Source organism: Syngnathoides biaculeatus, chromosome 17 (genome assembly GCF_019802595.1).
Source record: "Syngnathoides biaculeatus isolate LvHL_M chromosome 17, ASM1980259v1, whole genome shotgun sequence".
Classification (NCBI taxonomy): domain Eukaryota; kingdom Metazoa; phylum Chordata; class Actinopteri; order Syngnathiformes; family Syngnathidae; genus Syngnathoides; species Syngnathoides biaculeatus.
Genome location: NC_084656.1, coordinates 6,968,330 through 6,984,812, shown reverse-complemented (window position 1 = coordinate 6,984,812; position 16,483 = coordinate 6,968,330). Strand labels below are relative to the sequence as shown.

The following is a 16,483-nucleotide window of genomic DNA, read 5'->3' as shown; positions in this document are numbered from 1 at the left end:
GTTTCGGCGCTGTATCTAACTTTATGCCCTCAAAGAAGAAACCTGGGTCTTTTACCAATGTTGGTCCAAGAGAGAATCAATTACCACGTGAACAAAGCTTAACTTAAAAAGATCGAAGAAAGGAGACACACACAGACGAACGTCTAAAGATTTAGTCAGTCGGTCGGTCGACCATCATTAAGGACAAATCACGTATTTTAGCGCATGTGAAGGAATTCGCACCTATGAGGGATTCAGTGAACACAAAGCAACTTTTTTGTGAAGAAAAAAAACAATCCTTGCCAACATGGAAAGATTACTTACATTCTGAAATCAATGTAGGCTTAACCTAATGAAAAAAAAGGCACAATATAATTTTCCAAACGATGAAAGCGCAGAAAAGCAAGCACGCCGAGAAGGAAGGGCTACCTGCATATGCTTCCTTAGCAATAGCTCTCACAGCCTCCCCTTCCTTCTCCATCCACCTCTCAGGAGTAACCAAGTACAGAATCTTTTTTATTTTAATGTATCTTAGTACTTTGACGTAAATTTCGACTAACGTTGAAATTAGACTTGTGGAAATTCAGGTTACATCGCTCGCATAGGAACGTAACTCGTTCGGAAATCGAGGACTTCCTGTATATCATTGGCATAAAACAGGATGACATTGTCATATTTTTGGGGAAATCAGTCCTAAAAACTGAGATCACAAAGCCAGTACCATTCTGTAGTGGAGGATTACAGTATTCTGTGAGGAGTTGCTGGGACTCATTGCTTCGAACCCGACACTGTCATAATGTAGTATCAAGGGTTAAATGATCCAGGTACAGTAGTTTATATTCTATAAACAAATTGACTAATTTATGGTAGTTTCCAAAAGTGAAAAGACAAAAAAAAAAAAAAAAAAAAACAGTACAACTTTATGCTTTTGATAAGGCCAAATGATGTGCAGGTTACCTAAATATGGCCTTCTGTCCCAGGTCAGCCCAAAATATCATCTGCTGGTCAAAATCTGCATCCAGTGCCACTGTGTTCCTCTGCTGTTCCACAATCTGAGTGTACTCCTTTCTCTCGAGACCCAGACGACGAACATCTCGGCGGTTTGTGAAAATCAGACTGGGCTCCTTACCTAAGAACAGAAAAATACTTTTCACTACAGACACAGAAAATCATTTAAATTTTGGCATCTACAGTGTAAACAACCAAAATTCACCTTTGATTGAAAACTTAAAAAAAAACCCCTGAGCATTTGTGTTTTGAGGGACATCGATTTGGTTGGACTTCCCATTCAAATTTTGAAAAATTTTACATGTTTGCATGGGTGGGGGCAGAGTAAGCAAGTCATTTGAATTGTGCATTTATGCCAGTGTTTGAAAAAAATGTTTTTGTAGTCAAATAGAATGTGAAGACAGTCAAACCAATTGATAGTGACTCTTTTGTGTCTCACCTATGCGTTTATATGATCATATTAAGTTAAGATAGCAGGACTATCTGCTCTTCACTTGCACATTTTTTTTGTATTCTGACCTGGAAAGACATAAGACCACGTCGTCTCGTTTGCCATACATTTCACGGTCTGTTTGTTGTTTGCTAGATTAGGTGGTGTTGTATGAGATTAGGTCAGGCACCCTCACCTACAGCCTTACAGACGCCGGTACTTGGATCCATCTGATAGCCATTGTGGCATTCACATTTGTATCCTCCCTTCAGGTTGATGCAGATCTGACTGCAGATGCCTGGGTTCAGACACTCATTAATGTCTGAAGGGGAGAAGCAGATCATGACTTAAAATAGAGAATAAAATGTCAGTCCATTAACAGCTACATATTGTACTGGAATTGTTTACTGATGGCATACCCTGCAGCTCTTCATGTATTCATCCACTTTTTCTAAAATCTTTAGTAAGTGCAAAATGCTTGGCTACACCAGATTTTGAATTGTTGGTACCATTTCAACAGTTGCTAAATATGAACAAGTAATTCTTGAAATAACATTTCTGAACAATAACCATACCTCCACAGGTCTTGTGGTCAATGAGCTGCAGCCCAGGTGTGCAGTCACATTCAAAACCAATTGTCATGTCTTTACAGATGTGCGAGCAGCCCCCATTGTTCATTAAGCACTCGTTGAGATCTGTGAAACATGAAACCACAGGATTTAATAAAACTTCAGATTAGAAAAGGGGACTGTTCTTTCTGCCTTATCCAGTCAGTCAAATAGCTAAAGCACATTCAACAATAAAGTGCTTTTTTCGTAAGTCAGTTGCATGACAGCTTGAGCATAAATTGCTTACTAATTTAAAAAAAAAAAAAAATAAAAAAATTAACCATTAAGCAACTGTGGAGAACATGACTAATTTCCCTGATTAAGGAGCCTTGTGAAGCAAACGTCTCCATTTGTCCCATAATTTTAGCATAAAGTTGTCAAATGCAGGATGCATTTTAGGCTAATTGGCTGCTCTATTACCACCAATTTCAAAATATAGTACATAGTTCTTCATCAGAACAATGTAATTGTGGATGCTGTAATGAGCATTGCGAAACTCACCACATTCCTTGATGGGTTCGTCGCTCCAGTCAGGACAGTCTCTGTTCTTGTTGCACACTTTGCTCATTTCAATACACTCACCGCTGCGACATTTGAACCTCTCGGGTCCATGACACTGAGTCACTGTGACAAGGAACAAGTGATTTGCACAACCTTTGCAGTAACTCATTTCTAGCATCATTTGAAATCCCTTCATTATTGTCCCACTCTCAAAGAAAACTACCTTTTACTTTCTTACCATTTCAAATGATAGTTTGTTGGCTTTAACACGCGAGAGTGGAACAAAAATTGTAAATTAAAAAAAAAAAAAAAGATGCTATTGAAGAGATGAAAACTTACAGTTTCTGCAATTAACTTCATCTGATCCATCAGCACACTCTCTGATGCCATTACATTGTCTGTTCCCCAGTATGCAGTTCCCATCATCACATTTGAACTGATCTGCTCCACAAGTGCGTACAGCTGCCAACACATACACGTAATAACCACATATTAGACAAACCTTACACCCTCCAAAAAAAAAAAAAAAAAAAAGTGTGATTTGAAAATTATTGGTGTGATACTTAGTCTATCAGTTAATCATGTATTGTATGAAGGATAATTGGAGGGGGGGGAAATCATGGAAATGTTTGTACATACGACAGTTTGCTTCATCACTGCCATCTTTGCAGTCAGGGTCGCCGTCACATCTCCACTTTTTGTGAATACATTCTCCTGAAAGGCATTGCATTTCACTAGTTGAGCATTTGGCTGGTGGAGTTGGGTGACGACCGCAACGTGATGGTGCTTCATCTGACTGATCCTGCAGAAGAACACAAAAGTTGGAACAAAATGGAGCATGTAAACTAAATCCTTGCACAGCTGTACACAAGTACATTATTGATTGTACCGTCCAAGAGGAAGTACTAACCAATGATACATGCCTAACTAGGTGCACAGGATAGAATAAAGCTTACGCAAGTAAAACCATTTGTTTCTCCATCAGCCCTGCATTACGTCCTCACCATGATAGTTTTAAATAAAGGGCACACTTTCTCAACAGTGTTATTTACCGCAAATTTAGGGTAAGTAGCGGTGAACATGGTTGATGAAATTAATGGGGGTGGGGATCTGATGAATTTCAGATTTGGATGAAGACAACTGCAGTATGTGGTCATGAACCCAGATAATGCATAAACCTCTACATGAAATGTAAACAGTCAACCAGCTCAGATGATTTGCAGTTACACAGCGAACAAAGGGTAGCACAAACTGCCATTGAGTGACACTACCATTAGTAAGTTGACTTTTGTCCAAACAGTACGTTTGCATGAAGACATTCCTGTTAATACCTTTTCTTGTTCTGTGCTTATAATTTTACAGAGTTTCCCTTACCTGGCAGTCAACATCCTCATCACACACCCAGCTATCTGGGATGCATGATGAATTTCCACACTGGAATTCACTCGGGCCACAGGAAGACGGCGAACACCCCACTTCATCAGAGCCATCACCACAGTCATCCTTGCCATTGCATACAAAGTTTCGGGAGATGCAGCGTTCGCTGGCACAGGTGAACTCATTTGGAGCACATGTTACATTACCTGGAAGTGTAAAGTCAAACAACGAATTCAAAGCAATTTTACCTGAGATTTGTTTCCTGCAGTTGTACGCATTTCCTGTCTCCCAATTACTTGACTGTGACCTTTCACTCCATCCTATGATATCACTGAGCATTGTGTGCAGCCTTGAAAATGTTCCTCCCCCTTACACTGACTTTAAGGAATTATGAGTAATGATTTTGAAACTGATTAAATTTGAGCAAAAATGGAGGCAGTTAGATCCCTTCCTGGCAGATTACAATTATTGGCAGCTGCACAAACATGAACACAAGAAACTTGATGAAGGGCCTTGCACAGAATTGACATTTAAATCTGAACAAACTGATTTCTGAAACAAGAGCAACCTAAGAGCCATTTAAAATTCTACCACTAAAGTAATGAGGTCAAAGTTAAGACTATAAATGCATATAGTATAAGTGTCCACCTACCACAGTTGACTTCATCTTCTCCATTGTCACAGTCCTTTTCACCATCACACTTCCAGAAGTTGGAGATACACTGAGTGGAGCCTGCTCCGCAACTGAACTCATTCAAACGGCATGTACGCATGTCTGCATGATCCCAAAAACAGATACCACAAGTTAAGCTTGTTTTATCATTTTTTGTAATACTCTCACTACAAAAAGAAAATAGGATCTAACATATCAAAATACTATTAATATAAATTTCTGTGTTTGGAACTGAATCATTCAGGATACTAAATTACTCTGAGAACTTCTATACTCACTGACAAGTGGGCAAATCCAGTTAAAATGAAAAACAAATTAATACATACATTATGGGCCCACCGAGTACTGGAATGATAAATACAAAAGATGCTTTTATTAGAATCCTAAATTCCAAAAACAGCTCTCAGGCTGTATGCTTGTTAACGGATCAAAAGATTGATTACATAAAGACCACTGCTCTTAATCTCACCCTTATCAAATTGAATGGTAGCATACCCTAAATATTGTTCAAAAGGCGCAGAGAAAAACTAGCTTTAAGTATTTCATATTGCTTCCGTGTAAATACTTTGCAATGTTAGAGCAATTACTTATTGTTTAAAGTGACAGTCCAAAGCAAAATTACATAACCATGGTAACATTCTCTTAAGATTGATTTATCAACTCAATCTTTGAGGCACTAAATTTGCTTGGGAAATGCTCAGCTTGCCCATTTCTCAGGACTTGTTCATTCTTAGTAGACCATCTCAAAGCAATCATGACTCTCAGACAGCAAGAACACATCCAATTACAGTAATTTTTTTTCCCCCGTCACTAAGATTCAGGCATGAGGATTTCGGCAAGTATGGTAACCGATCTTTCGGTTCCGTTGATTTTTGTCCTGGGAAACGATTTTTCGGTTCCCATTGATAATGCTCATGGGACCGGTTTTTACATGTAGTTCAGAATAAAGCCTTAGCAGGCATGAGCATTTTGTCTTTTACGCTTAGCAACCCACATGTTTGACTAGCGTTTGAGTGACCCGGATATGAATAACTCGACCTTGCGCATGCGGAGCGCAGAAGCGGAAACCGGTGCTGTTTGTAAACCACACTGACAAAGCTGGGCGTTTTAATCATTAAAAATAAAGGGGTTCATGTAGGTTCGTTTTATACAGATTGTTGTATTTCGTTGAGAACTTGTTTTTCATTCCACACATGGGCGAATTTTATTAAAAGTAAGCCCTGAGATCTGGGAAACGGACTTTTGGTTCTGTGTTTTTTCAGGCTGGGTAACGTAACGTTTCCGTGAAATGCTCATGCCTGAGATTTATACATTCATTTTACTGCATTTACTATTAGTTAAGACTGTCTCTCTAATCAATTTGATCTCTATTTATTAGCAATGATTAATATGGTCCTTACATCAGTCAAAACTATTTTTTAGTACTTAAGATGGTGACCAAATCCTGAAATGAGTATTGTACTTTGTTGCATATGTAAAGAACGCACAAAGTAGAATTTGCTGATTGTAATGTAAAATAAACTTCCAAAGCTTGTAAAAACATTCATCTGAAACACTTCAAGTTACATCAGAATTTAAGATGACATGGTTGAGCTCTACTTACGACAGATTTCTGAACTTTCGTCTGACCCGTCCTCACAGTCTGGCTCCCCATCACATTGCCACCTTTTTGGAACGCACTGGCCATTACGACATACAAAGTCTGTCTCTGGACACACCTTCTTAACTGTTGTGGGAAGGGTGGTGGAAAAAGGCAATCATCGTGACAATCACAGACAACGGCTGAGCACACCCAGGATGTTATTCCCACTTCAGTATCAGTATGCATTTTTCACAATTTCTCAAAGCATGATTTAATGCAGGGGTGTATGGAAATAAATATGTGGATTAAAATTAAAAAATGCCACTGAAAATTTCACGTAAAATTCACATTGTTTTTTTCAAAGTGATCAAATTTCCAACCGCTGTGTTTTAGTTTTTCCAAATGCAATGAAATCTAACAACCATCATATCCAGTTACGCTTACTCTGTGACTTCATGTGACTAAGATAGCCTAACTGGATTGGCTGGTTGTTAGATGGTGGATTTCAGACAGTGAATTGTAGCCAGTTGAATCTCAGGAGACTGAAAATATTGCGTTTGAATTTATTTATATGGCCAATTTGTTAACACAGACAAGTTAAACTGAAATACAGCAATTGGAAATGTAATCACTTTAAAATAATGTGAATTTTACATCATAAAATTTTCAGTGCCATTTTAATTAAAATCCTGGTGGCACATATTTACTTCCATAGGGGTCCTTAATCCGTTGCTCGATCATGAAGGCAGTATTGGCCGATCACATGGCAAAAAAAAAAAACAAACTTCAGCCTATCAGCGATCCAATCGCTTGATTCAGATATGCCCAATAAGTAAATTGTGTTGATTGACAGTTTGACCAATCCTGGCCTTTTCTGACATGCCACTGTGTATGCGCACATAACTGCACTAGCAAACCAAGAAGAACTACCATTACACAACACAGTGAAGCCATGGCCGAGGATTTGACCAACCAACTTTGGAAGGACATAGCAGACTGTGCTTCTCACTGCAGCTGGATGAGTCTACAGACGTCATTGAAGCAGGCTGGTTGCGCATTGTCATTGAATTTAAAATTTTTCATTATTTTAATACGAATTGATTGATAGTCACATTTGATATTCAAGTAATCTGTTATTTATTGCCCCTGCAAGCATGACATTTGGTGGCTTCCCACAGTTTCATCTTTCACACTGCCAGTCTCACATGACCCAGATACAGAAGGAGGTGAAACATTGGGTGGGATAAAAAAAAAAAAAAACTATACTCACAGGGAGGCATTTACAATATACAGGAAATTCAGTGGTTAAAACAACCACATTTAGCACTACTCTGTGTCCTTTTTATTCAGCAAGTCATTCCCTCCCAGGGGATAAGAGCTCCTCCAGTTCTATGCTGCCGTGTGACGGCAGATATTACAATGGTTACCATAACCACACTAATTTTGTTCCCTCACACCCAAGAGTTTATTTATACTCCACTACATGGAAACACTGTAGTACAACAGTCACCTTGGGTCATCGCCAATGAAGTCCCCACTGCCCTTCAAACTTGCAGTTGAATCTCTTGGTGTCTTAATTTAGAGTTAATTTTGGAAAACAGTTTCAAAGGAGATTTGCATTTCTTACCACATGAGCTTTCATCACTGCCATCACTGCAGTCCTCGTCACCATCACACTTCCAAACAGACTGGATGCAACGCCCATTGTCACACTGAAATAGGTTTGCCTCACATTCCGTTCTGGTTCCTGAAGGACAAAGACCATGATAAAATATACGTAACGACTTATCGAAAGATTTTTGTGATGTTTAAATCTCAAGTTCTTGTTTCATAATTATATCATTTGTCACATTTTTTGTTTACATTGTAGATATTTTAATGTAAAGTCTAAACTTCAAACTGATTTATGAGATGCATCCACCTCCAAAAAATTATGCTAAATATACAAGTGGAACTGCACCTCAAGTAATCGTCAGGTATTTTTCCACACTAAAGTTTCAAACATGAGTGCATGTTCCCCATTTGGGTGATGGTATGCATTCATGCTAAAACTACACATTTGATTTGACCAAATTACAAGAAATGCATCTTTAAGTGGCCGGTAGAGCACGTAATGTTGTATTCATGTTGCTGGGTTAGCCCCACACTGTAGAACGAATAAAAATAGTCATCCCACTCCAACTTTTGTTTTGCCACACAAGAGCGTGGGCACCAGGGTCACTATACAGCAAGGTTACAGGCACAATGACAGAAAAAAAAAAAAAAAAAAAAAAAAAAAAAAAAAAAACACGGGTGTCGTTCTGTTCATGTCTTACATTAAACATGACATTTATGGGAGCATGTTTTTTACTGAGCAGTTGTTTCAATGTTACATGCCAGCTGGTCAGCTGTTGTTCACAGGCTACATACAGGAGCTTTGCACCCTTAGTAGGCGAAGTAAGTTTGCATTTAGTGCTTGTGTAAGAAATATTTAATAGAACTGGTTATGTTTTTTTCGTGGCAATTTAATTAGGATTTTTTCTATAAATGAAGTATTTGTACAAGTTTTCTTTTTGTGCCTTAGGAGCAAAAAAAGATTTTCCACCATTTGAACAAAACTGTCTTTTCTACGGCATCTCTAAACAGTTATTTGTAGAGTCTGTTATACTGGAGGTGACAATACCTAATACTTAAATATTTCAAAATCTGACCTTGGTCCTGGTTCTAAGATGAATCTTAATGTCTAGCCAAGAGGCTTTTTTTTTTTTCCCCAAGACATTACACTGATTGGCCTAGCTGATAATTGGCATTTTTTTTAATGTAATAATTGGCTGATATCACTGACTTGCTCCAAGACAGAAATTTACCCCGTGTCACCATCTTGCACAGTATCTGTATCCAAAAGTTATTTAGGAATATTTATATAAATATCTGAAGGCCAATGAAGTTAAAAAAAATTGCTGAGACCAAACAAACACAGATTAGACAAAATCTTTTCTGATACGACTTTTTTTTTTAATGCAATCAGTGGGCTTTATCTGATCACCTCAAATGTGACTGAGTACCCTCGTTATCATGGAGGTGAGTGGATTGGGGTGACTGTTTTATAAGAAAATGGGGGAAAAAAAACGTGCTGTCATCACCAGTGCTCAGGACAGGGGAGGACGTTGTGTTAGGCTTGCTTGAGGTATATTCACATGCTTTCAATACTATACAGCTTGCACACCAACAAAATACATAGTCTCGCAATCTAGAGCTAGCACTCGTGGTTGCATGCAAACATTCTGCTGTTCTGTTGAAGATTGGCTGACCAGAGTAGCGAATGACAACCTTTCAAGCAAATTCACATACTTTACAATTGGAAAGAAAAATAAATAAAAATTAAAAAAAAAAAATCTCATGGCACACCAGCAAACAAAAAGCAGATCCAGCTAATTAATAGAAGACTTCATTTGTTCCGTCACTATGCCTCAGTGCCATAAATTGATTAATTGTAAATATACTTTTTTAAACAAGTGCACAAGTATATACTTTAAATGAACAGGTCATTTAAAAACTTATTGCTCCATTGTGAGTTTTTTTTTTTTTTTTTTTAAATCACTGATTGGTCTCAACAATCCTGAGGGTGTAAAGCTGACTAAATGTACTCTCACAACTCAAAAACAAAGTATTTTGCTGCTGAAACAAAAAGTTTGCAATGGTCCTTAAATGGGACATAGTGAAATACTATATAGTCTGGGAAAATATCCACCATTTTACAGCCATCTGAAACACGATATTAAAGCTAATGAAGTAACAGCTATAAAGTTTTGTTGGATGAACATTAGCTTCTCAGCAACAGTCTCACTTGCATGAGACGGCAAGCCTCCATTCAAACCACATTAGCTTCAACAACAAAAAAGTTGTATTATGTTATAGTTAGATACTTTGATATTTAAATATGTCAACACTTTGCTTTTCAGGGAACTTTAAATGATTGGGGTGGGTGGCGGTAAGGAATAGTGGACCAAAAACACCAATCCATCACCCAGTGTTTACCTTAACTAATTCATCTGAAAGAACACCAGTTTAAGTCCAAATTGAGGACCTGGCAGGCAACACACACACACGCACTTGACATGGGTGGTCGTAATGAACATCTATTCATAGTGCAAAAATTTGATCAAAATGGTTCCTTGAAAGAAGAAAAACCTACATTCTGAATAAAAAAAGACAACTGAAGTACCATCATATGATAAACTATCTACTAAAACAGGCACCAATTTGCACTTAGGTCTCCTGCTAAAAATAGGATGTCTCTGTGCTTTATATAATGGTGTCATACTGGCGGTCACGTTAAAAAAATTTTCCCCAGTAACAGAAACTGTTGCAGTGTTTTCCCCTCCTCCTACAGTGCACCACCCCGCCCACTTCAAGAGCCAAGCGCACCCCCACGCTGCCTGCGCTCATGTAGCTGAGGATCTGGGTCTAGGATGCCATCACAGTAAATGTGAAGGGAAGCTACATCCATTTTAATCAGGCCAGGCACTGCTGCTCATCTTGCTGATCTAATTTGTGAGATCGCCTCAGAGACGCTTACAATTTATATTTACTTGTGTGCTTTTAAGGACAATTGTTTGGTTATTAAAAGTACGGTTGCATTAGGAGCCTCAAAATGGGGAAAAAAAATGTAAGAAATCAATGCTTGTCAAAGAACCAAACGCTCCCTACAGCATTTGATAATTGTGCCTGCGTTTTCTTTATGCGTGAACAGTCAAGGGGAACTATGAATTAACATGCCAATGCACACATTTCATCTAACCTACAGCAAGGATTAAAAAACAATAAAAACAATTGTGATAATTCAATCTAGGCCTGTGCAATGACATGCAACATCTATTGCACGATATAATCCTCCAACATAAAGATCAATTACTACTGAGGGAATCCTGTAGTTTATTTTCCCAAGCACAGTAATGGATAAAGGCATAATCTAATGTTACTTAAAGCACTGTGTTGTACATTTATTTCAATTCTTGCTTTTTACTGCATTACTTCAAGTGGTCGCACTACCAGATTTAATTTGAATGGTATTTGGCCACAGGATATTTGGTATAGTCTACATAAAATTCATTTGAGCTGCTTATCCTCATGAGGGTCACAGGATTGCTGAAGTTTATCCCAGAACTGGTTGCCAGCCAAATGCAGGGTCGAGAGAGTCGCACAACCACACCAACTTAGAGTCTCCAATTAATGCATGTTTTTGGGATGTGGGAGGAAACCCCACACAGGTACAGTGAGAACACGCAAACTCCACAAGTGGCCCTCAGAACTGTGAGGCCAATGCTCTAACCAGTTGTGTACCTTGCCAGCCAGTCTACATAAGTATCTTATGTCATGACATACTTCTCAGGATATAAAATTACCTGTACAATACTAGCAAAACCATTTTGTTTTGTAGATTGGTAATTTTGAAAATCTGGCTAAGAACAAACAGATTTAAAACAATGCTCTAGTTTTTTTCTTTTAAGATGGAACAAAGGAACTTTAAACAAGCGCTGAGGTGACCACATCCAAATAGCTAGTTCGTATACATTGCACCAATAGTTGCATGAGATAGGAATAGGGCCAAAGATTAGACAAGTGTTTAGTGAACAACTGACAGCCATAATTGTAGTTTCCAAAATTAAAATATCTAATTTCACAGGGAAATTGTAAAAAAGTGAACAGCCAAATGCGTAGGTGCCGAGCCAGGAATGTGGGGGTTCTCAGTGTATACTTCAGTGATAAGCGGTTGAGAAAAATGGAAGGATTGATTGCTAGAGCAACTTTGTAATGCAAAAAAAACTGCCAGCCATTGACTAAAGTGGAACAACTACGGCAGAGGTCCAAGCCAAACTTCCCTTCTAGTTCTCTCAAGCATGAAGAATGAGGCAAAATGTTACACTTAGCTGCTTAAGCCCACTGTACTGGGATTTTGAGCCTGATTTCATTCGAAGATAGCAAAGCTCCACTTATTGGTTGTCTCTAAAGTTTATACTGCCCAATTATCCTGTGTTGATGGTGAAATTTCCTACTTTAATATGATTGATAATCATGTGTTGACAAAATTTGGGCGAGCTATAACTCACTTTGTGACAGGATACAAATTGCTGTGAGATGTTGCCTGACTTCAACATTGGAGAAATTGGTTATGCCAACCTAGCTTTTGATAAATGTGGTTATTTATAAGAGGAGAGTGATAAATCAGCAAGTGGTTAACCACCACATATTTCAGAAGCTGCAGGTTTGAATCTGGGTTTGAGCTTTTCTAGAGTTTGAAAGTTCTCCCGGTGTTGGCATCACTTCTCTGGGATATTGGTATTGAATTATTCAATGGAAACAAAGTCCACATGAAGCTTGCCCATATTTGTTGGCATGTTTATTAAAAAAAAAAAAAAAAAAAAAAAAAAAAAAAAAAAAAAGATGCATAGGCATAACACATGGGAAAACGGCACACTAGGACTTTACACATGGTCAAATTTATTAAACCAGTCTTTTATATACACCATTATAAATGTCAGAATACAAAAATCCTAACATTGACATAAAGCACAGGCTTTATGGAGCTACATCAGGAGAGAAGCAAAATACCACCTTCACTTTGATGGAGCAAGAGGTGGGATCAAGGACCAAAATAGGGCAGCTCAAAAGAGGATATGGGGGCAGGGAAAGAAAATTGTAAACCAATATTCCTTTGATCTCAGCAAAAACAAAAAAAAAAAAAAGCAGATAGATGACAATGAGTTAAAGATGCATTGGGAGGAAAACACAAACGCTAATCTCTAAATATGAAGGGACTTTTACTGAACAGAACCTTACATAGTTTTACCATGTTATTGTAAGTAAATTAAAAAGTTATTTAAAAAAAAAAAAAAAAAAAAAAAGTGGCTCTCGCATCCTTCAATGTTTCCGTACAGTATGCTGTCCTTAGACAGGGTTCATACTCAGTCTGACCAAAAAAAATTTAAGGGCTTTTTAGGGGCATTGTTAGGGGCCGACACGAAAAAAATTTAGGGCCATCGTGGGAAATCAAGAGTAAGGAAAAAAGACTCACCCAATGGTGCCATCAAATGTTCCAGTATCTCAGTACCTGTGACAGTGATCACCTGTCGCCCCTTGTGGTAGTTGTCATTGATATGACTATTGTCAACGTCAGCACATAACAGTATACAGAAAAACAGATTCTAACTACAATTGCAACTATATACACAAATGTCTTCTGTTTCAGCAACCCTACTCTAGCCCCTTGAGCCTACCCAGTGCCTCCTCTATTTGTTGCTGCAGAGGTGCCAAAGTGGCTCTCGTCCTTTGCTCTGCCTCTGAGTGCATTGGCCTCGGTGATAAACCTCAGATTCCTCTTTTCTTCTGCCTCCTCAATAAGCGTTGCTATGTCAGTCTCTATTCTGGCTTTGAGGCAGTAGAGATGAAAAGTGGGCAACGATGCCAAATGTAGCCAGGTACGAAGTCTTCCTTTCCCCACAGTGGTAGTTTTTAGCAATGTCAATGTCTGGGACCATGATTGCAAACACTTTTGAATTATTTTCACAAGATTTGTAACTGTAATGGTTGCAGATCACTTTTAAAGTCCACGCGATCTCTGCCTTTAACGAGTCCGTCTTCGTGTATTGAACAACGTTCATAAAGCCTGACTTCCGGCTGGTTGAAGTCGATGACTGGACAACTGTAGGTGCACATGCACTGCTAGTACCACTGCCTGAAGTTGATGCTTCACTATCTTGATATTTTAGAAACAGATTCATACTAACGGAAGATGAGAGAATCTTCGCCAAATCAGCGTGTCTCCTATTTTTCTGGTGCGACTCCAGCGCTTTGACGCCCATCTTTTCAAGCTGGTAACTCTGCTTGCACAGATGGCAGTAAAACATGTGCCGATCTTTTGGATCTCGATGAACCCATCTCCCAAACTCCTTACTTTCGACTCAAGCTTCTTGAAAAATGCACTTCCACGTGATACAAGTTGGATCGATGAAAGAACTACGCTACGTCGTAACGAAGACGAAGTGAAATGCCTACTCACGGAAACAATGGAATACCGACAAGATGGCGACAATTTCCGGCTGATTTGGACACCAGACCGATCGCTATTTTTTTTCCAAATAAGATTAATTTATTTTTTTAGGGAGAATTTTGGCAGTAGAGGTCCTCCCTTTGATTTATTTTTTTTTTTTTAAATTTAAAGCCTTTTTAGGGGCTTGACCGGTTTTCGCAGATTTTAAGGACTTTTAGGAGCCCCTAAATGCACCTTCGAAAATTTAGGGGTTTTTAGGGACTTTTAAGGCTGCGTGCGAACCCTGTTAGACGAAAGTTTAGACACCCCTGTTCTACTCTGTCCCAAACTGCTAATGGTTTCTCTATATGGGGCCTGCAATCAGTCCAGTGTACACTCCTCCTGTCAGCACGCATCACTTGAGGCTGGAGACAGTGGTTTTCAGTGCAAACTTTCTAAACTATAGTTAATCATCTCTGGCGTTTTAGGACCAACAAAAATGTGCATTTCATTTATTGATGATGCAAACAAACGAACTTTAAAAATGGATGGTCATCTTTTGTACTTTATTAATCAAAAAACTGGATAAAAATATGCTTTTTACAACTATTATTGTGTTTAATGCATGAACAATATAAGCACTCAAGTGATGTCACAAACAGTTTAAACTGAGCTGGGCTACTCGTTTGATGTACACTTTTGAAGGTCTTCAGACTCAACCAAATTGTTACTTGCAGGTTATTTGTATGATTGCCAACAATTATTTTCACAACTTTTTATGATTAGTGACTGCATTGGAGCATAACATGTCAGAAAGCAAGAAAAGTGGCTCATTGTTTTCCAAAGTAAAAGCAGATTTTTACAAATGCCTTGTTTGGATTTGGCACAAAGATATCCAGGCTGCATTGATGGTCCACGACAAAAACGAGAATATTAAATTGAGATAATTTAGACAATTTTAAGTGAAACACCAAATGATTAATTAATAATCAAAATAGTTGATTAACTACTGCAACTCTGGTTAAAATTTAAAAGTTATTAACTTGCTGAAGACTGAAGCGTGAAAGGAAAGCCGCACCAATGACTGCTAGATTTAAGTCACCTGCGGCAGGTGAACTCACTTGTCGCCACATGGAAGTGCTGATTGGACATTAGCGACAATTTGATTATGTTAGGTTATCTAAAACCATTTCGGAAAAAAAAAACCACTGTATACCAATTGGACGAAGAACGGGAGTATCAATAGTAGCATGCATCCCGTAGTTCTAGGAAATATTGGAAATTAAAACAAACAAAAAAAAAAAAAATCACATTTTATATATGAATGAACACGAGCGTTGTTCTGTGATTGACTGCAAGATTAAGTCGACATGAATGTGTTGGAGCAACACGAATTAAAAAAGGCCCACTTCGACTGTTACTCCTAGGAGCGCGAAATAATTAGCTATAAAACACATGATCATAGGGATGTTACAGTAATAGTTCGGCTCGTGCCTCCATCGTCCCATTGCAAACAAGCAGCACGAAGACAGGTGTCCCAACCAGATGACATTAGCTAATATTACCGAATGGACGCTGCCAGCCTCGCCTTATGGTGAGCGTAAATACGTACCGTGAACGGTCGTGGAGTGCGGGAGGCATATTAGCAGCGCTAGCAGGAGGATTCCGGGTATGGAAGCGACCATGTCTCGCTGTGGAACGTGCGGTTGGTTGGTTCGTTGCTAGCCGAGCGCTCGCGGGCTGCCTGCTTAGCTCCGCTTGGCTTTCTCGTGGCTCGGTGCTGCTCGGGCTCCAGATCTGTCGGACCGTTCGAGCGCCCAGCACATATACACGTACGTAGGCGCGTGCGCGTTCTCGCAAATGCGCTTGGACTCGCACGTACTTACGTACGCGCGCACGCGGACACACCGACCAGCACGCTCCCTCCTGAATCAATGGAGATGGTCACGCGCCTTAGTGGTTGCTACCGAAGCCGGTTTACTCGATTCCACACTAAATCCATTTTCTACATGAGCGTTTCAAGGGCGGCCCGGCTGATCGGTTTGCTGGTGCAATACCGATCCCGTCACAACCGAGGTGGATTTTTTCCCCTCCTTCTCTATGGCTTGTTAACCCTTGACTATCTGCATTAAATTGTGCGCCAATCATTTGTTTCAATTATTAATTTCACTCAGTTCATTATATTCATAAAAAATGTAATGTTTCGGTCAGGAGATAGTAATACACACTGATATCAGTGTTATGTCAAGTTCGTATTAAAAAAATACATTAAAAATGACAAAAATCCATGGACTGCAACAATAGATATGCGACAACT

The 16,483-nt window shown here is 38.9% G+C and overlaps 1 protein-coding gene across 3 annotated transcripts in view; it reads right to left on the bottom strand.

Annotated features, from left to right (window-relative positions):
• vldlr (very low density lipoprotein receptor) overlaps window positions 1-16,113 on the bottom strand; it is a 30,647-nt gene extending 14,534 nt beyond the window's left edge. For 2 of the 3 annotated variants that reach the window (XM_061801217.1, XM_061801218.1), the window contains exons 1-11: window positions 15,779-16,113; window positions 7,786-7,905; window positions 6,180-6,302; window positions 4,556-4,678; window positions 3,901-4,109; window positions 3,166-3,328; window positions 2,866-2,988; window positions 2,527-2,649; window positions 1,993-2,112; window positions 1,614-1,739; window positions 937-1,108 (exon numbers count right to left, since the gene is read on the bottom strand). In XM_061801217.1, coding sequence (XP_061657201.1) covers window positions 937-1,108; window positions 1,614-1,739; window positions 1,993-2,112; window positions 2,527-2,649; window positions 2,866-2,988; window positions 3,166-3,328; window positions 3,901-4,109; window positions 4,556-4,678; window positions 6,180-6,302; window positions 7,786-7,905; window positions 15,779-15,851 — 1,475 coding nt within the window. In that variant the 5' untranslated portion in view covers window positions 15,852-16,113. The remainder of the gene's footprint in view (window positions 1-936; window positions 1,109-1,613; window positions 1,740-1,992; window positions 2,113-2,526; window positions 2,650-2,865; window positions 2,989-3,165; window positions 3,329-3,900; window positions 4,110-4,555; window positions 4,679-6,179; window positions 6,303-7,785; window positions 7,906-15,778) is intronic. The other variant, XM_061801216.1, reaches the window with a different exon arrangement.
• Between the last annotated feature and the right edge of the window lie 370 nt (window positions 16,114-16,483).